The sequence below is a fragment of the Gigantopelta aegis genome, chromosome 11, assembly GCF_016097555.1.
Source record: "Gigantopelta aegis isolate Gae_Host chromosome 11, Gae_host_genome, whole genome shotgun sequence".
NCBI lineage: Eukaryota > Metazoa > Mollusca > Gastropoda > Neomphalida > Peltospiridae > Gigantopelta > Gigantopelta aegis.
In genome coordinates, this window is record NC_054709.1 from 3704187 (window position 1) to 3726462 (window position 22276).

Here is a 22276-nt window from a genome sequence, read left to right on the forward strand (position 1 = left end):
GTGTGTGTGTGTCTGTCTGTCTGTCCGCTGTGTGTTAAAACTCCAACACATTAATATATATTTTGTTCTTCTTCCCTCGAGCTCTGACCAGCTAACGACATGTCTAGACTTTGTATTACTAGTTTCTGAACCATTGCTGTCGGTTAAACGTATCGACTCATCAATAATATATATATGATACTATTATAAGTCTTACGGCTACTCGATCGGAACATTCTGTTAATATCCGTCACACGCAGTTCTCAAACACATAATCCGAGTGCTGTTCTAGAAATAAGTGGGACATAAATCACGTCCGTGGGTGGTGGTGAGTTCACTGCTCCACATTGGGCTATTTCTCGATCCAGCCAGAGCATTTAAAGGCATACTGTCACGGATTTAAGGACCATATTTCCCTAAAAATGGATAATAAATAAAAATTACATTAATTGTTGGAAACCAAATCTAGCTATCGCATCACCTTAACTGAACCATGATGGAGTGAAATCCATGTCATCCCTCTCGGCAATTTTAGTTTTTGAATTATGGATCATTACCATAATTGAATTATTTTTACAAAATGTCATTAATAAATGGAGTATGGCAGTTATGAAGATGGTTGAATAAAGTACATTTAGGGACAAATCAAATTATATTTGTTCAGATATAAAAGATCCCTTGCTACTAATGGAAAAATGTAACGGGTTTCCTCTCTAAGACTATATGTCACAATTACCAAATGTTTGACATCCAATAGCCGATGATTAATAATCAATGTGCTCTAGTGGTGTCATTAAAGAAAACAAATTTTAACTTTTTGTATTAGGTATCGAGTTAGCTCGAGTGACCTCTAGCCCACCCCGATTGATATGTTGTAGTAGAGGGCTACAGGGAACTCAAAGCTAGTATTGAGTACAGCTATTGCGGTTTGTAATCTTCACACGTACACATGTTTGTATAACGTTAATAATAATGATGATGATGATGATAATAATAATAACAATAACAATAATAATAATAAAAATCACCGTGGCAAATAATGGAAAAGATAAGCAAGGTCATTTCGACAATACGAGTCGTGAGTTTTATTATTGGGAATTTATCTGTTTTGCCACCAATAAAGTTGTGTGTGTGTGTGTCATCATGGGCCAATTTTGTTATCTTGCGATTAGGGAAGGGATTTCAAACATGATATTTATGGACCGTCGTTTACACGTGTTTTGTGGCAGTACTGATGACGGGTGCTACCGGTGGGGCAGGATATGTTCACCTTTCGCCAACACCTGGTATCATCACCGTTTTGACAACGATTCAATAGTGCGTGTCATCCCGGCTGTATGTATTCTGGTTAGCTCTGTCCGGTGCTAGTTTTAATTTAGTAAACTAGTTTGGGAGTGGTACCGGTGTAAACGGAATGCAGGTCTGCCGGAACCATGGTCCGCCTGGACTCATATCTCCTAGGAATGCAAGTCCTAGGTCTAGCATGGCTAGGTGTGGAAGTCCTAAGACCTACATGTAGGTCTGACTGCTAGGATTTCAAGACCTAGCCGGATCTGCATTCCTAGAAGACCGAAATGCAAGTCCTATGGCTTACATGTATGGAAATTAACTTGCAGTACAAAAATAAAACCAAAAGAGGTTAACATTTAAAAAAAAAAAAAAAAATTTAAATCAATTTTGCGCATCTTGGCTGCATGCACATCTGTCCACTCTTTCAAATTGACACCGTTTATGGCACTTTTTGAAATACCTACGTCTGTTGTTGACAACAAGTATGATCCACTTTTCGTTACCCCTCTGATAACATATGGTCCAATCCAAGGTTGTTTTCCCATACCACCTTTGCGGTCCTGGCGTCTTAAGGTGTTTGGGTTTTTTAAACTTTGTTCCTACTTGGTAAATCTTGAAAATTACAATTAATTTTTATAAAATAATAATAAAAATTACATTTGAATGCATTTCATTATAACTTCATTCTTACTAAATATGTTTTATACATATTTCAAAATAAACTATAAAAATATGGTTTTATTAAAATATACGGCTTTTAAAATTTTATTTCACATTTTGTTCCAAAAACATTCATGTAGTTTTTATTATATAATTTTGAAGACATGCTTGCAAAATTGTATAAATGTAATATTAAGTACGCATAATGCAGTAGCCATCAGTTTGAAGTATTTTAGGTTTTAGATACTGGTTTTACCTCCTGATTCGTATGTCGTTGGTCATAGCTTCGTTTTTGTCTCGTTTGGGCGTCCTTGATGTTGTTTATAGCTCTTTTGCCAATGACTTTCATCATTGTGTCTACCCTTTTCCCAATTTCCTCGTGAAGTGTTTCATTGGAAACTGTGGCCTCCATCTCATTGTCTGAATGTTCCAACATCATCGGGCACCAGACCGGCCTTGATGGCGTCGTGGTTAGGCCATCGATCTAGAGACTGGTAGGTACTGGGTTCGGATCCCAATCGAGGCATGGGATTTTTAATCCAGATACCGACTCCAAACCCCGAGTGAGTGCTCCCCAAGGCTCAATGGGTAGGTGTAAACCACTTGCACCGACCAGTGATCCATAACTGGTTCAACAAAGGCCATTGTTTGTGCTATCCTGCCTGTGGGAAGCGCAAATAAAATATCCCTTGCTGCCTGTCGTAAAAGAGTAGCCTATGTGACGACAGCGGGTTTCCTCTGAAAAACAGTGTCAAAATGACCACATGATTGTTTGACGTCCAGTAGCCGATGATAAGATAAAAAATCAATGTGCTCTTGTGGTGTCGTTAAATAAAACAAACTTTATTGTTTTTTTCATCGGGCACCATTGGTTCTCTGTAATAATTTTATACTTACATTTTATGTTGTGTGATATTTCTAACTGTGCTAAATTATTTATATTATTTTAAAGTAGCGTTTTGCATCATACTTTACTCACAGTTATATTATTCTGTGCTATTCTTTTATCAGTTTGATGTGATAATATTCATTAATCAAAGACATTGTGGAAAATATATGACATTAGCATAGCTTTTATGCACGCACCTCCCGTACATACGGTAAAAGGGAGAAAACTTTGTGCTTGCATGTTTGGATGTGTTGTAACCAAATACAACTTGCTGTAATAATGTGTCCCATTTTGCATCACCGTCTAGCTTCAAAAGCATGTTCTCCAATGTTTGAATAAATCTCTAGGCGGGAAGTAGCCCAGTGGTAAAGCGCTCGCTTGATGCGCGGTCGGTCTGGGATCGATCCCCGTCGGTGGGCCCATTGTGCTATTTCTCGTTCCAGCCAGTGCACCACGACTGGTATATCAAAGGCTGTGGTATGTCTGTGGGATGGTGCATACAAAAAATCCCTTGCTGCTAATCGAAAAGAGTAGCCCATGAAGTGACGACAGCGGGTTTTCTCTCTATATATCTGGTTGGTCCTTAACCATATGTCTGACGTCATATAACCGTAAATAAAATATATTGAGTGCGTCGTTAAATAAAACATTTGTTTCTTTCTCTTTTTTTGGATTAAATCTCTCTGATATACGAAAGATCCGAGTTATTACTTTTAACTACTATGTAAACAGATAAAACGTATCTCGTACACAACAAAACATTCTTTACAACGTGTCTTTTATCAATTCACAAATTCTGTTGGTCTACATTACATATTATACACAAACTTAAATATGCATGCATATTAAACCATAATTATACTAATATATAATTATGTTAGTGATTTGACAATAGAGCTGGGTGGTATTGAAATTTGACGTTCGGTATCGGTATCGGTATCGGTATTTTTGGGGTGACTTACCTCGGTATCGGTACGGTATTCGGTATTGACACGATACCGATATCGAGCGCTATTTTCGGTATACTCGGCTTTAAATGCACGCCTGTGTTATGGCTCACCTGCTAGTTTCATCTAAATACAATTAAATTCCATACACAAGGCTCTCGTCTGATTTACACCAACCCATTTTGCGTTCGTCAGATATATTATTAGTACTTTCCGGGAAATATTTTTCAATACCGAAATTTCGGTATTTTGAAATTTGCTCGGTACGGTAAATCGGTATTGACATAATACCGATACCGAACGGTATATACGGTATACCACCCAGTTCTATTTGACAAAAGCCTTTGGCCGAGACATCGGGAAACGGTGTGGTTTTTTTAAAAATGAAACCCGAGTTATTATTATAATAACGATTATCACAATCGTAAAGTAAACGTGTAATAATAAATAAAATAAAATAAAATATAATAGGATGGCCCAAGTTGATGTAGAAACAAGATCTACTTAGCATGTATATGCATTCTACCTGTCAGTCCGTTACACTGCTGGTGGGAGGCGGTGGTGTGGCAGTGGTGTACAACTTGTACAGCATCTGTAATAGCATCGACGACGTCATTGTTGAACTCACGACCCTGATCGCTAATGAGTTGGGGGTGGGGGGGTTGTGTGGAAAATATAAATAAAATAATACATTTAAATTCAGTACTGAAAACATTACATTAATTAATAATATTTATTTAGTTTGTAAAAAATCAACATACATTAAAGTTACAGTGTCTGGTTACCATACAATAATATCATGCACAAATATGAAATACAAGTTCAACTGCACTTTTAAAAAATTCGTGTGTGTTCGCTATGAACGGAGAACGTCAAAAGTATACGCTCGATTCGTCACCTGTGCGGCCATTGCTCGGCAAAACACAAACGACAGCCTGTTGTGAATTTCAGTTAACAGGTGCGTTTGCGGATTTGAAATTGTAGGGTTCGTCTCAAAAAATGAAATGAGAATTCTTGCGCTGTACAAGGAACGTTGCCACACCCCCCCCCCCCACACACACACATCCCTCCCCCCAACAAAAAATCCTAGCTACGGCCCTCAGGATACGTACTATTCTTTCGTTAAAACCGGTTTTGATTTTGACAACGTACTATCGACAATCGTACCTTCCTATTTAAGAATTAATATTTTATAAAGTGTTAGTCAGGGGCGTGCGCAGAAAATTTTGCGGGGGGGGGGGTCAAGATGTCTGGCGAAGCCCGACACCGCGAGCGCCGCAGGCGCGAAGCCGGTGGCGGGGGGTCTGGGGGGATATGCAAATTTTTCGACCCCCAACCCCCCCCCCCCCCCCCCCCTGCGCACGCGCCTGTTAGTAGAACTTTCAAAGTTTAGTTTGTATAACACATTGATCATGTATTTATTTGTAATAAAATATACTAAAGTAGAAAATGACCATTTTCACTTTTTAATTTTACGTGTGGTAAAATCGACAAATTCAAATAAATATTATTTCGTTTGGAAAGGGTAAAGTTAGTTTGTTTTGTTTAATGACATCAGTGTTAGAGCATATTGATTTAATAATCATCTGCTTTTGGATGTCAAACGTTTGGTAATTTTGACATATAATCTAAGAGAGGAAACGGGCGCATGTGCAGGGGGGAGGATACTGGGGGTCGAAACCCTTCCCTGACCAAGATTAAAAAAAGAAAGAAATATATTTTCTGGGGGAACATGGCCCCATATAAACTTAGCTCAACGCAGTCTATAACCCCCAACCCCGCTGAGATCCCTGCACATGCGCCTTGGAAACCCGCTACATTTAAAACATTTTTTTTTCTTTTTTTTCTTTTTTTTTTAGCAAGGGATCATTTATACAGACAGGATATCACATACCATGGCCTTTTATATACCAGTCATGGCGCAGTGGCTGGAACAATCCCGCCAATGGGGATCCTAGACCGACCGCGCATTAAAAAAACCCACCACATTTTTAGGTCTAAGTAATGAATAGAAATAACATATAGTCTTTATAAATGTTACGTATATCGAACATACCGCCCTCTTCCTCTACCCCTAGAGCGTTACGTAATTATTAACACCCCCTTACATGTAACACGTATGCCAACCGCTGGTCACTGTCAAAATTTCAAGGCAAATCCCCTACCGACCCCTGGAAAGGTATTGTACCATACCTCTATGGATATAAATATATTTTGGAGGTATGAGACGACCCCTCAGTCAAGACAGTTAAATTTGTTCAAAATCACGTGAGAAGCTCAGCGCCTGCGCAAATCGCGTAAATTCCCAGTTCTACTGGCGTCCCGCTAATTGAAAAAAAACAAGCTGGCCATTGGGTTTGCAGTTGACCTAAATAATGTAGATAAGCGAGCATTGCGAAACTATAGCGATGTGGTGGGCCTTTTATGTACCAAACAACTGGATCATCTATTCTAAATGCTTAAATAATAAAAAAATATTCCAGATTTAATTGCATACATCTTTAATATAGTAAGAGCTGCATATTTATATGAATTAAAGCAATATTGTTTTAAAATAATGCTCAATAATTTGTTACCATTGCCAGTTTCCCGCCGAGAGCCAACCAGATCTATGCCCATCTATAAAATATAATCTTAATAATCTTTTTTTTTAAAATCTATGTAATATTTTATAATTGACTTGGGCAGAATATGTTAACCTTTTGTGAATATCTGGTATCATCAATGGTTTGGCAATTACTAATATAAATATTTAAAACATAATGATAATGTGTAAAGTGTATGAGAACGAGTAAATTATTATTTTAAGAAAAAGTGTACGCTGGCCCCTTAACACCCCCCACCCCCCCCCCCCCCCCCCCCCCCCGCTCGTGAAAATGTTATGGACGGCCCCTTACTGATCCCTGACCTTCGGGCTTTGTAACAGGAATGGGGTGTAGGAGTGGAGCGACTTGATTGGGTTTTCTGTTGACCCTCTGACATCTTTCACAGCCGTGGAGAAATCACTAACACGGCTTGGCGACCAAATCCTAACTCTACCGAAATGACCACGTAAAAGGAAAAACGTTAAGATTTATTATTATTTATAATATTTACATGTATTTGTATACTTTTTTGGTAAAATATTGATACGCATTCAAAATAATATGTTGATGTAATTATGCAGAGGTATACACTAATGGTACTTTAACGTTACCTTTAAAACAATGTATACATTGCGTTGGTTTAAACCCTGTGAAACATAACATTTTAATAAGTAGCTGCGTATACGTACTTAATAACCTGGAGTGCATAGAATTCTAAGCTTCTTTAATTTGTCATTCATTAACACTTTCCGCCAGTCGTCATAAACATCCGAAGAGCCAGATCCCTCTGAAAGATCGTCTTTTCGTTTTGGTTTTAATTTTAAAATAAAGTATGCCTTTATCAATCTGAAACCCCCACCCCAATATATATATATATATATATTTATTTTTTAAAGTGAAACTTTTGAGATTATTATAATTTAAAAATTATTTTGTTTTGTTTAAAGACCGGCCTCGGTGGCGTCGTGGCAGGCCATCGGTCTACAGGCTGGTAGGTACTGGGTTCGGATCCCAGTCGAGGCATGGGATTTTTAATCCAGATACCGACTCCAAACCCTGAGTGAGTGCTCCGCAAGGCTCATTGGGTAGGTGTAAACCACTTGCACCGACCAGTGATCCATAACTGGTTCAACAAAGGCCATGGTTTGTGCTATCCTGCCTGTGGGAAGCGCAAATAAAAGATCCCTTGCTGCCAATCGGAAGAGTAGCCCATGTAGTGGCGACAGCGGGTTTCCTCTCAAAATCTGTGTGGTCCTTAACCATATGTCTGACGCCATATAACCGTAAATAAAATGTGTTGAGTGCGTCGTTAAATAAAACATTTCTTTCTTTCTTTCTTTGTTTTGTTTAACGACACCACTGACCTGATTTGTAATAAATTACCTGAATTGTAATACCCACCTTGAATTGTAATAAAAACTACCCTGAATTGTAATACCTTCCTTGAATTGTAATAAAAACTGCCCTGAATTGTAATACTGACTTGAATTGTAATAAAAACTGCCCTGAACTGTAATAAACTAGTTGATTTGAATTGTAACAAAGAATTGCCCTGATTTGTAATAACCAGAGCTGCCTTGAATTGTAATAAGATACCGACTTGAATTGTAATAACATAAAAATGGAAAGGAACGTGTGCTTGAACGACACCACGCCGCATTTCTTCAATTTGAGGCTGTTGAGTTTATTGTATTTAAGACGATCATTACTGCCACATAGGCTTCTCCTGAGCAGATGTCTTCCCTCACTATCTAGACCAAATGTCACAACCATATGTTAGACACCAAACAGCCGTAATTTAAAATGTTCTCATCTGTTGTTAAACAAACAATTCCAGAATGGCAGCTTCTCGTAATTCTCCTGTTGCCATAACTACACGCCATGATGCTGCTGAGGTCTTCTGACCTTGCAGAAAGTCTGGAATATTTGCAATGCCTTTCCTCTTTTGTAATGAGGTTGGAGGGGGACAATATCAGAGTTTTTAACACAGGGTACTGAGGGTAACATTACGAACCCTTAAATCTTGCCAGTTAATACATGTATAGCATGTGTGACATTGTAATTTTGTATAAATTGTGGTAAGGAAACTGCTGTCCAAACTCTGTCAAAGTGGACAAAATGCAGTGTCTAATTTCGAAATATTTCCAAACCCAATCCCTCTAATACGGCAACTTATGGTCTGTGCTGTTTTAGTATGAACCCTCAGTTTATTTTATTATATGTATGAAAATGTCCCGTATAATAAACAGTTCGACGAAAATCGGATTATTAAAATAAATACAGGTGCGGGATTTAAGCTCAGTCGGTAAAGCTCTCACCTGAGGTGTTAGGGTCGCAGGATCGAACCTACTCGATGGAGCTGGCTACCATTGGAATTTTTTCGTTCCAACCTGTGCAAAACGACTGGTATATACCAAAGGGCATGGTATGTAGTACCCCGTCTGCGAGTAAGTGCATATAAAAACCCACTTATTGCTTATTCAGTAGGAGTAGTCCATAACGTGGCAGCATCAGATTGCTCCTCGCATTACCTTTGTGGTTCTTAACCATATGTCCGACGCGTTGTTAGTGTAATAAAACGAGTTGAGTATCTTTAAATAAAGCATTTCTTTTTCTTCTTAAAGTATTAACTGATTGAATTTTAGTCATATGTGTGCACGTGTATGTATGTGTGTGTGTGTATGTGTGATTGTGCGTATGTATATATGTATGTATGCATTTATGTATGAATATCTATATATTATATGTATGTCGCGGTTGACTGTTACATGCATATATATTAACGCACTGGCGCAGGGGATAATTAAATCCTTTCTGGCCTTACAAATTGTACTATGCCGTTGCTGGCACTCGAACCTATGACACCGAATCTCCCGCAAATTGTAAGCTAACCACGATGCGTTCTGAGCTATCCAGACATTCATAAAAAGGATGCTGTTTAACTCAACCACATGTATGGGGCTCACAATCCACGCGTTCGATCCCGCTTACGTGCATGACACAGTGGGCAGACCTGGCACTGGCTAGTATGTATTGATGTATAGATATCTATACATGTATATTGTATGTATGTCGAGGTTGACGATTACATACATAGATATTAACGCACTGGCGCAGGGGATAATTAAATCCTTTCTGGCCTCACAAATTGTCCCGTGCCGTTGCTGGGACTTGAACCTATGACACCGAATCGCCCGCAAATTGCAGACTTGCCACGATACCTTCTGAGCTATTGAGGCATCCATAAAAGGATGCTCTTTGACTCAGCTATATGCATGGGGCCTACAATCTAAGCGGTCGATCCCGCTTATGTGCATGAAACAGTGGGCAGACCTGGCACTGGCTAGTATGTATTGATGTATGAATATCTATATATTGTATGTATGTCGAGATTGACTGTTACATACATAGATATTAACGCACTGGCGCAGGGGATAATTAAATCCTTTCTGGCCTCACAAATTGTCCCGTGCCGTTGCTGGGACTCGACCCTGTGGCACCGAATCACCCGCAAATTGCAGACTTGCCAAGATACTTTCTGAGGTATTGAGGCATCCATAAAAGCATGCTCTTTAACTCAGCTATATGCATGCCCCCCCCCCCCCCACCACACACACACACACATACATACATACATGTACCGGCCTCGGTGGCGTCGTGGTTAGGCCATCGGTCTACAGGCTGGTAGGTACTGCGTTCGGATCCCAGTCGAGGCATGGGATTTTTAATCCAGATACCGACTCCAAGCCCTGAGTGAGTGCTCCACAAGGCTCAATGGGTAGGTGTAAACTACTTGCACCGACCAGTTCAACAAAGGCCATGGTTTGTGCTATCCTGCCTGTGGGAAGATCCCTTGCTGCCTGTCGTAAAAGAGTAGCCTATGTGGCGACAGCGCGTTTCCTCTAAAAAAAAAACAGTGTCAGAATGACCATATGTTTGACGTCCAATAGCCGATGATAAAAAAATTCAATGTGCTCTAGTGGCGTCGTTAAATAAAACAAACTTTACTTTTTACCATCCATCCATCCATCCATACATACATACATACATACATACATACACAACTTCCAACAATCTAATCCCGATAACATGCTAATATTTAAGGGAAGGTAGAACGTTTAATTCAAAATGGACCATGTATACACTACAATAAATGGCACACATATTTTATTTTATGTTGTCTAGTGGTGTAAAACATAATTTCTGTTATGCTATTATTAACTAAATAAATAATTAAAAAAATATATATAGATATATATTAAGACAATGTTTAAGAGTAAGACAACATGGCTAATTAATGTGTAGTGGGTGATTGTGCTATAGTCCTATCCCATCGATCTACCAATGGTATGCAGTTACAAAATTAGTTCCGGGGAAACTGTCCAAAGGTGCCGAGTTGTAACGGTTGAATAGTTGGTAAGGGATTCCCTTCCCAGCACAACCCAGAGAGATACCAGTCAAACTTCTGTTGAGCAGCCATTTATCCTAAATGGCCACCTTATTGTACTCCCAAATCGTCAAATATAGAACAAACTGACCTGTATGAAGCAGCCACTTGTCTTAAAACACACACGCGCACGCACACGCACACACTCATACCCATACATATACATAATAACAAACCATATACTTTATATAGTACTTTGGGTATCTAGGCCTAATTTATTATAAAGCGAGTGTGGGAAGAAAAAAAGTTTGTTTGATTTAACGACACTACTAGAGCACATTGATTTATTAATCATCGGCTATTGGATGTCAAACATTTGGTCATTGTGACACGTAGTCAGAGGAATCCCGCTACATTTGTCCATTAGTAGCAAGTGATATACATAGACATGACAGTACATACCACGGCCTTTGGTATACCAGTCGTGGGGGTACTGGCTGGGACGGCAAAAAGCCCAATATGAGAGAATTGTTCCACCAATTGGATTTGATCCTGTGACCGACGCACCTCAGGAGAGCACTCTATCGACTAAGCCAGATCCCGCCCCGACATGGTTAAAGGCAACAAAGATACTAATATAGAAAACATGCTGCCTCCACTCCTTGTGCTACTCTGAGCGATTAACAGCAAGGGATCTTTTATATGCACCATCATATAGACAGGATAATACATACCATACCAGTTGTGGAACACTGACTGGAATGACAAATAGCCCAGTAGGTCAAAAGACGTATTTGCCGATAATCGAAAGGAGGAGCCTATGTGGCAGTAATGATTGTCTTAAATACAATAAACTCAACAGTCTCAAATTGAAGAAATGCGGTGCGGTGTCGTTAAGCACACTTCCCTTTCTATTTTTGTGTTATTACAATTCAAGTCGGTATCTTATTACAATTCAAGGCAGCTCTGGTTATTACAAATCAGGGCAATTCTTTGTTACAATTCAAGTCAGCTAGTTTATTACAATTCAGGGCAGTTTTATTACAATTCAAGGCAGGTATTACAATTCAGGTAATTTATTACAATTCAGGGCAGTTTTATTACAATTCAAGGCAGGTATTACAATTCAGGGCAGTTTTATTACAATTCAAGGCAGGTATTACAATTCAGGTAATTTATTACAATTCAGGGCACTACAGGGTTGTAATACTAGGACTGAAATTCCTGCGGACTTGTAGTACTAGGAATAGAAGTCTGATGGACAAATACTGTGAGAAACAAAAGTTACACGCTCTATGACATGGATTATAAATATGAAACTATCCTTCATAATACTAACTTACAGTATCTTACTTTGAAGTTTGTTTTGGCTGTCCTTCTAATGGTCCGTTTCTTTGTGTTGGTGTTCCCCTTTCATAAATTCCATCTTGCAGATATATATATAAAAAAATTCTATTTCTGGTTTAAGACGTTTTTGTGTCCTAGTTTCAGTCATGTTCAATGCACGGACGTGTTTGTATGAAGCCGTTGGTTTATATACGTTTGAAAAAAAAGCAAGATGCACGCACTGGTTTCAACTTCCAATCAAAGTGTAGCCTAGTACAGTTACAAAAATTCTCACGTGCCTATTGTATAAACAACAAGCAATAGAGTAATATTAAAGTAAAAAAAACAAAACATCCGTAGTTTTGAAATTCGAACCTATACTGCTAGCATTTAGAACACTACACTTATCCATCACACTACGAGGGAGGACAGGCGAAAGCTGGGCTTTTTTTGGTCATGCCTTTCTGATAACTCGTGAAGAAGCGTATCTTATAACATACTGATTTCTATTAAAGAGACATTCCTGGATTTGCTGCAATTTTTAAGATGTTATCGACTAAGAGAGACTTTTTAACGATTGTAATTACACATCAAATATATTTTTCTGCATAAAATATTAATGGCTATATATTAAACGTGTTTCTTATTGTTTTAATATTTGTACTAGGTTAAATTTCATTTTATTTCCTAAACTTTTTTCTTTTTGTCGTACGTACGAAATCATTTGAAGATAAAATCCAGTTTGGGCTTCTTACGAATAATAAGACGACCAGAAATACATTGAATATACAGACACTGATATTGTAAACAGGAAAATATATTTAATATGTAAGTTTAATCGTAGAAATATGTTATTAGTCGGAAACATCTTACAATGCAGAAAACTCAGGAATGTCCCTTTAATACCCAAGCGTATTACTGGCGGACAAGCGTTTCTTCCACTGTGAAAGGATTCTAAGTCCGGTAGGAATACAAGTCCTAGGTGTACTATATAGAAACTAAAATAGCAACATCAAAATTGGAATGCAAGTCCGGGTAGGACTAATGATCCTTAGCTATGGAGGTCCAATGGGATCCACTGTTCCTAGGACTTGCATTCCTTTTTACACTGGCTCCAACCCAGAGCGAGTTCTTAAGGGATCAATGGGTAGGATGTACGGCCACTACACCCTCTTCTCTCTCACTAACCACTAAACACTAACCAACTGTCCTGGAAAGACAGTCCAGATAGCTTAAGTGTGTGCCCAGGGTAGCGTGCTTGAATCTTAATTGGATGTAAGCAAGAAAATAAGTTGAAATCAAATGCAATGGGAGCGGCAGTCCTCTTTTGACGGTGCAGGAGGGATGACATCTCCAATGAAGGGTCTCCTCGGGAGTGGTTGTCCTCCTATGGACGAGTCACTAGATAGAGATTCAAAGGATGAAGCACAATTTCAATTCAATTCAACTCTTTTAGTGTATGTAAGGCCTCAAGTTCATATATACAAGAACTCATGTAGTGATATTTAGAATCAGTTGTCCACACGATTAGCCAGCTGTTTTAGAAACAAAAGTTTAATTTAAAGGGACAGTCCTGAGTTTGCTGAAATGTTTAAGATGTTATCGACTGACAGATACTTTTTAACTATTGTAATTAGATATCTAATATATTTTTCTGCATAAAATATTAGTGGGTGTATATTAAACGTGTTTCTGATCGTTCTAATATTTGTACCAGGTTCAATTTCATATATTTCCTAAAATATACTTTTTTTCGTACATACGAAATTATTTGAAGATAAAATCCAGTTTGGGCTTTTTACAAATATTAAGGCGACCAGAAACACATTGAATATACAGTCATTGATATTCTAAACAAGAAAATATATTTAATATGTAAGTTTAATCGTAGAAATATTTTATTAGTCGGAAACATCTTACAATGCAGCAAACTCAGGAATATCCCTTTAAAATATTGCTTGATTCTATAAATCTCTATCTAGTTTGCCAAATGCCCATTCGACTCTGCATTGTGCAGATACGGCCCTGATCATGTATTAGGGTTTTGTTGTTCAGATGCCTAGCTACATTTTGATCGATATGATATAGTAATTTTATTTCTCCCAATCCTGCTTTGAAAAGCACGACTGAATGGTTTGTACTTTTGGTTAAATGAAAGCGTTACACGTCGTATATGTAAGTGATAGCTTGCTGATAAACGACACCTATGATATACATTTTATGTCTGCGTGTGTATGTGTTTTAGCGATTTCCACGTCAGACGTTCGTGAATCCTCGGTACCCGACCAAAAGGGAGTTCTTTCTGTTTTTCCTGGTGAGCGATGAAAACAAGTCCTGGTATTTAGACGAGAACATAGCCAGATTCGCGCCTAACTCCAACAAAACAGACTCCGGGTTTGTGAGGTCAAACAGAATGCACGGTCAGTACTTGTCACTGTTACACACCCGTTGGTGAGAACATCATTCGTTATTTCTGATAACACATACCGTTAAAAGGACGTTCCTGAGTTTGCTGCATTGTAAGATGTTTCCGACAAATAAAATATTTCTATGATTAAACTTACATATTAAATATATTTTCGTGTTTAGAATATCAGTGTCTGTATATTCAATGTGTTTCTGCTCGTTTTAATATTTGTAAGAAGCCCAAACTGGATTTTGTCTTCAAATAATTTCGTACGTACGAAAAAATATATTTTAGGAAATAAAATGAAATTTAACCTAGTACAAATATCGGAACGGCCAGAAGAACGTTGATATACAGTCACTAATATGTTATGCAGAAAAATATATTTGATATGTAATTACAGTCGTTAAAAAGTCTCTGTTAGTCGATAACATCTTAAAAATTGCAGCAAACAGAGGAATGTCGCTTTAACACATATAGATGTGATAACACTTTTAAAGACATACAACATGCTGCTCAAAGATGATTACCAGAGCCCCGCTCCACGAAGCGGTCTTAGCGCTAAGATCAACATAAGTGTGCAAGGTAGTTATACACCTAAGAGGATCTTAGCGTTTGTGGGTCGCCAATGCCAAATGAAATACAACATTATCGAAATCATTGACGTACAACATGAACTAGACCTCTCTAAGACTATATGTTAGACTTACCAAATGTTTGACATCCAATAGCCAAACATTGATTAATACATCAATGTGTTCTAGTGGTGTCATTAAGCAAAACCAAACTTTAACTTTTTACTTTTCAATGACGGCGCCGAAGACGTCTAATTTCGCTTTAAGATTTCGCATTTACATCTGTTTGTCACAAATTGTAAATCCTAGATCAGTGAAATGTTTATTATAGTTACACTCATGAATGTGTTTTTTAAAAATGGACTTTTCTATATGTGTAGGAATCAACGGAAGACTGTATGCTAACTTGGAGGGTCTGGAGATGTACCAGGGCGATACGGTAGTGTGGTATGCGATGGGGCTGGGAGAAGTCCTCGATTTTCACGTCATGAATATTGTCGGTGCGACATTCTCAAGACACGGCAACAACGCTGTGTCGCAGATGGTTCGTCCAGGAACCGGCGTGACCTTGCTCTCAAGGCCAACAGAGATTGGTAGGTCATTTTACAGCAAAAGGCACATGCTATTGTTTTAATGCGGGAAAAGGAATGGAAAAGGAAATTACATCTGTTTGTTGTTGAGAAAGAGAGAGAGAGAGAGAGAGAGAGAGAGAGAGAGAGAGAGAGAGAGAGAGAGAGAGAGAGAGAGAGAGAGAGAGAGAGAGAGAGAGAGAGACAGAGAGGTGGGTGGAGAGAAGTAGAGTTAGACGAAACATGCTTGCTGGCGCTGTCAGCAGCGCTTAGCAAGATATGTTTATACGCACCCTGATTGAGATGGGACAAATTCTGAATTCACCGATGACGATCGATTCTATGTCCCATTGCACTTTAGGTGAATGCTATACCACTGAGCTAAGCCATCCCCCACCCTTCCTCCCCCTCTTTGTGCAGAAATTCAATAAATTATTTATTATTAATATTATTTATGGTAGTCCCCTACCGGTAAGATTTCGTCTGCTCTTCAGTCCGTCCATCCATCCATCCGTCTGTATGTCCGTCTGTCCGGACTTTAATAATTTCGTAAGTACGAAAAAAACATATTTTAGGAAATAAAATGAAATTTAACCTAGTACATATAGTAGAACGATCAGAAACACGTTTAATATACAGCCACTAATATGCAGAAAAATATATTTGATATGTAATTACAATCGTTAAAAAGTCTCTGTTAGTCGATAACGTCTTACAATGCAACAAATTCAGAAATGTCCGTTTAAGTGTTCATTTTCACCGGCTCATACTAGGACCTGCCACTTTAAATCTGAAGCCATAGAACAGGGGGTCCGTTTTACGATGCGATCTTAGCGCTAAGATCACCTTAAGTGCATAACAACCGTATGCACTTAAGGTGATCATAGTGCTGATAACAGCTGTTTTTGTTCACTGAAATCAGACAATACCGTAAGTGCATAACAACCGTATGCACTTAAGGTGATCACAGCGCTAAGATCGCATCGTAAAAGGGGCCCCAGACCTTTATCAAGATCATTTTCGAATTAACTCATGACATTAAACTTGCTGAATATTACAAACTCTACGAGAAGAAACCCGACTCCCTTAGGCCCTACCACCTTGCATATACCATAGTTCGACACCCAATAGCCGATGTATTGTTCGTGCTGGAGTATCGTTAAACATCTTTTCTATTTTATTCCTTGCCAGCTGAATGTCTTTTTTTCCCCCTAGGTATCTGGACAGTTATTTGCCGCCCCCACGCCAATGGCGGGATGGAGGCACTGTACAAGGTATCTCCACGTGGAATAGCCCACACCCCTCTGTATCAGAGTCGACGAACCCGAGTGTACTACATCGCAGCCATAGAGCTGGACTGGGAATACTGTGACGTCAAAGTCGATCCAGTGGAGGAGGTTTTGTACACCAGATATGAGCAGTAAGATTTTTGAATTACTAGTACCTCCTCTTACCACAACCCAGTAAATTTCATTTATTTTTCATTTCAACTTATTTTCGTGCTTATATCCAATTAAGGCATGCTGTCCTGGGCATACACCTCAGCTATCTGGGCCGTCTGTGAAGGACAGAGGGTTAGTTATTAATTGTTAGTGGTTAGTGAGAGAGAAGAGGGTGTAGTGGCCTTACACCTACCCATTGAGTCGTTAAAACTAGTTATGGGTGGGAGCCAGCCTTATGTACAATGGCTTAACCACGACTCGACCGAGGCTGGTACCCAGTAAATATTTTTAGTGAATTCCTCTTTTTAATTACCTCCCCTTTCTACTATTGTAAGATTCCGTAGAGAATTACATCCCCTTTCTAAATCCAGTAAATATTTTGAATTACCTCCCCTTACCATATCCCAGTAGATGTTTTTAGTTATCTCCCCTTTCTACTACCGGAATTCCATTAATAAGTTATGCATACCAATCCTGGGCCTCATTTTATTAAGCGGTCTTACCGCTAAGATCACCTTAAAAAGTAAAGTTTTGTTTTATTTAATGACGCCTCTAGATCACACTGATTTTTATCTTATCATCGGCTATTATAGGACGTCAGACATATGGTAATTCTGACATATTTCTTTCGTGGAAACCTGCTGCCGCCACATAAGCTACTCTTTCCAATAAGCAGCAAGGGGTCTTTTATACGCACTTTCCCACAGACAGAACAGTACATACCACGGCCTTTGGTGAACCAGTTGTGGATCACTGGTTGGAACGGAAAATAGCCCAAACTGCAAATGGGTCTACTGAGAAGGATCGATCCGATGACCGACCGCTTCACAGGCGGACACGCTACCGCTTGAGCTACATCCCGCTTCCAAGATCACCTTAAGTGCATGTGGTAGTTATGCACTTAACGTGATCTTAGCGCTAATATCGCTTAGTAAAACAGGGCCGAGTTTAGTAAGATTAAAAAAAACATTACCTCCCGTTTCCTCAACCCAGTAAAATGTCTTTAATTGCCTCCCCTTTCTACAAATTTGCAATCCCGTAGAGAACTTATATTCACCAATCCTGATCAGTAAGATATTATTAATTACCTCCCTTTACGATAACTATGAAATCCTATACAAAACGTTACGTTCCCCAGTCCTGGGGCCTAATTCACAAAGCTCTCTTAGGCTCTGCTAGACAACAAAGCATCCTCTTTGCAAGTCGTTTAGCATTGCACTGCGATATCGTAAAGCTGCGATAGTTTAGTGAATTAGGACCCTGACCTATCAGATTACTTCTTATTTGCACAACATGATGGAATGTTTTGCAAGGTTGATATTCTTAGATGAAGTTCTGTTGCAGTAAGATTTTAAAAATATTTCCCCTCACCACAACTGATTCCATTGACCCAGTATTAAAGGTGGGTTTTTTTCTTCTTCTTTTTTGGGGGGTGGGGGGTGCGAGGTGTGTGTCTATGTGTGTGTGTGTGTGTGTGTGTGTGTGTATGTGTTTGTGTGTGTGTGTGTGTGTGTGTGTGTGTGTGTGTGTGTGTATCTGTGGTTCAAGTGTGTGTGTATCTGTGGTTCAAGTGTGTGTGTGTCTGTGTGTGTGTGTGTGTGTGTGTGTGAGTGTATCTGTATGTGTGTGTGTCTGTGTTTGTGAGTATGTGTGTGTGTGTGTCTGTGTGTGTGTGTGTCTGTCTGTGTGTGTGTGTCTGTATGTGTGTTTGTGTGTGTGTGTGTGCGTGTGGTAACGACACCACTAGAGCACACTGATTAATTAATCATAGAATGTTGAATATTGTGGTAATAATATTGTAACATATAGTCGACACAAATTTAAGTATTTGCCCCCCCCCGGTCACTAACCCCCCCCCATACCGCATCCAGAATCATAAGGAATACATTCTAATAGGCTACTTGAGGGATGTGTGTGTGTGTGTGTGGTGGTGGTGATGGTGGGGGGGGGGGGGTGGATCTGGCATAAAATACTAGTAGATTACAATTTTAAAATTTTGACGTCCCCTAAATTTGGCGCCCTAGGCCTGGGCCTAGTCGGCCTGTGAACTAATAGGCCTCTGCATATCGTCTTAGTGAGGAAACCCGCTACATTTGTCCATTAGTAGCAAGGGATATTTTATATGCACCGTCCCACAGACAGGATGGCACATACCACGACATTTGATACTCCAGTCTTGAGGCACTGGCTGAAATAATGGGCTCATCGACGGGGATCGGTCCTCAGCAAACAGCGTCAGTTGCCTATGCAACTTAAAAGTGTTGTCGCCATTTTTAACAAGCAGTTTAGAGATAAGCAACCTAAGTACTAAATGTATACGTTCAATTTTTTCCCGCATGCTACATGTGCATATAATGTCGTTGCGACTCTCCAGACACTGTCTGTTTCACATTCAGTCCATTTTAATGTGACCTGGATATTTATACATTAAGATCTCAGTTAACTTGAATGGCGCGTGACAGCAAAAAAAACCCAAAAACCTCCAAACAAAACAAACAAACAAAAAACAGCCCCCCCCCCAAAAAAAAAAAAAAAAAAAAAAACACCCCAACAACACACACACACACACACACACACACACATACACATCCAGTCCAAGGGGTTCTGCAGCTTTAGATATTCAAAAATATTTCATAGACAGTGAGTTTAACAATGTGCTGATGTGTCGTTGTTAAACAAATGCTGGGGCGTAGCCACAGAGGCAAAAAACGCCAAGGAAGACCCAGACCTGTAAAATAAATATCAGTGTCATGGGAAATATAAAAATAAATCTGGGAAAATTCCAGACGAGGCAAGCTCCTCGTCTGCCTCATGCTGGCTACGCCATTGAAATGTGTTTTCTTTCTTTCTTTTCTCTTGTACAGACCTGGATACAAATATTGCGTTCTCAGTGGGGACAAGTTCATCGGGTCCATCTACAAGAAAGCCGTCTATCGCGAATTCACCGACAGAACGTTCACCAGACAGAAACTAAGACAACCGGACGAGAAACATCTGCACCTCATCGGACCCTTCATCCGAGGCGAAGTTGGGGAGACAATCATCGTCATCTTCAAGAACCTGGCGTCGAGGGCTTACTCCATTCACGCCCAGGGGGTCAGTTACGACAAGGCAAACGAGGGCATCGAATACGCCGATGGCCCATTCGCGTCACAAGATGACTCGGTAAAGCCAGGGGAGGTGTATGTCTACAAGTGGAAGATCCCCAAAGATTCTGGACCCGGACCGAAGGATCCCAATTGTGTTTCCTGGCAATATTACTCTCAGACTGACGTCACGAAGGACGTGTACTCTGGTCTGATTGGTCCACTGATCACGTGTCGCCCTGGCATCCTGAATCAGTTTAACCGCAGGAAAGATGTCGACAAGGAATTTGCCGTCATGTTTTCTGTCATCAATGAAAACGAGAGCTGGTACATCGACGAAAACAAGGCCAGATTTGCACCCAACCAGGATGGCGGGAGTAATTTTACACAAAGCAACCTGTACTATTCTGCAAATGGGAAAATATACTTCAATCTAGATGGTAAGCGCCACGCAATATAATTCAGACATCCCATCCATACATACGCCCTAAGTAATGCTCTACGGTTGAACACATTCATTTCCTCTTGCGTACATTTCGTTTCTGTGTGAGAATAAGTTCAGTTAAAAATATCACAATACTGAGAGAATTATTTTTAGGAACTTTATGTCCTGGCACATACCTTCAAACACCTGTGATAATTTGACAAGAAAATTGAAATAAAATTCACAGATTTTGCCTTTCAGGTCTCTTGAAGAACACGTTTGTCTTGATGTCTAGGCACATATCTTCACAAAACTCTGATAATTGATCAAAAAAGCTAAAATAAAATTCAAAGATCTTGCCTACCAGGGCCCGTGCTTATAAAATGTTTAGAGTCCAGACTCAATCTCTAATGACGTCACACCCATACAATTTGTATGGCGTTGCCATGACATTAGTGTATCAGGCTCTATTAGAGTCCAGACTCAATCTCTAATGACGTCACACCCATACAATTTGTATGGCGTTGTCATGACATTAGTGTATCAGGCTCTATTAGAGTCCAGACTCAATCTCTAATGACGTCACACCCATACAATTTGTATGGCGTTGTCATGACATTAGTGTATCAGGCTCTATTAGAGTCCAGACTCAATCTCTAATGACGTCACACCCATACAATTTGTATGGCGTTGTCATGACATTAGTGTATCAGGCTCTATTAGAGTCCAGACTCAGTCTCTAATGACGTCACACCCATACAATTTGTATGGCGTTGTCATGACATTAGTGTATCAGGCTCTATTAGAGTCCATACTCAGTCTCTAATGACGTCACACCCATACAATTTGTATGGCATTGTCATGACATTAGTGTATCAGGCTCTATTAGAGTCTCGAGTCTAGACTTTAAAAAGTTTACAAGCACCAGGCCGGGTCTTGTGAAGAATTAGTTTGTCTTGGCGTCTAGGCACATATCTTCACAAAACTCTGATCAATTATCAAGAAAAGTGAAATAAAATGATCAGATTTTGCTTTTTAGGTCTCACAATGAACACGTTTATCTTGGCGTCTAGGCAAATATCTTCACACAACTGATAAATTATCCAGAAAAGTGAACTACAATTCGCAGATTTTCTCTTTCAGGTCTGGTAATGAAACACATGGACTTGGTATCGTGGCACATCTCTGGCTGGGGCGGCCCACGCGATGTCCACCCCATCCACTTCCACGGCCAGACGATGATACACCAGGCGGGCAGGAAGACGAAGGTGGACGTCATTGAGGTGGGGCCGACGGTGTCTGAGACAGTGGAGATGTTGGCCGACAACCCGGGCACGTGGATCATCCACTGTCACAACGCCCCCCACGTGAGGAACGGCATGATGATTCCCTACACGGTGTTGCCGGGCAACAAACAGTTCTTCTTTAAATAAAAATGCAATAAAATTGTTGTAAGCCTTCTTTTGTCCATTGTTTTCAAGTGGTCTTTATAGAAGGGTTAACATTTTCTGGATAAAAGATGAAATAAAATAATAGTACAGATAAGCCTTCTTATGTGCATTATATTCAAGTGGTCTTTATAGAAAGGTTAAAATGTGCTGGACAAAACATTAAATAAAATAATAGTATAGCTAAGCCTTCTTATGTGCATTATATTCAAGTGGTCTTTATTGAGAAGTTAAAATTTGATGCATAAAAATGAAATAAAAT

At 39.5% G+C, this 22276-nt stretch overlaps 1 protein-coding gene across 1 annotated transcript in view; it reads left to right on the plus strand.

The window, feature by feature from the left end:
• LOC121385342 (hephaestin-like protein) overlaps window positions 1-22026 on the plus strand; it is a 54398-nt gene extending 32372 nt beyond the window's left edge. Inside the window, exons 13-17 of the mRNA XM_041515984.1 lie at window positions 14309-14483; window positions 15426-15638; window positions 16830-17034; window positions 19921-20582; window positions 21710-22026. Of these exons, the coding sequence (XP_041371918.1) occupies window positions 14309-14483; window positions 15426-15638; window positions 16830-17034; window positions 19921-20582; window positions 21710-21999 (1545 nt within the window). The 3' untranslated portion in view covers window positions 22000-22026. The remainder of the gene's footprint in view (window positions 1-14308; window positions 14484-15425; window positions 15639-16829; window positions 17035-19920; window positions 20583-21709) is intronic.
• Window positions 22027-22276: the final 250 nt, after the last annotated feature.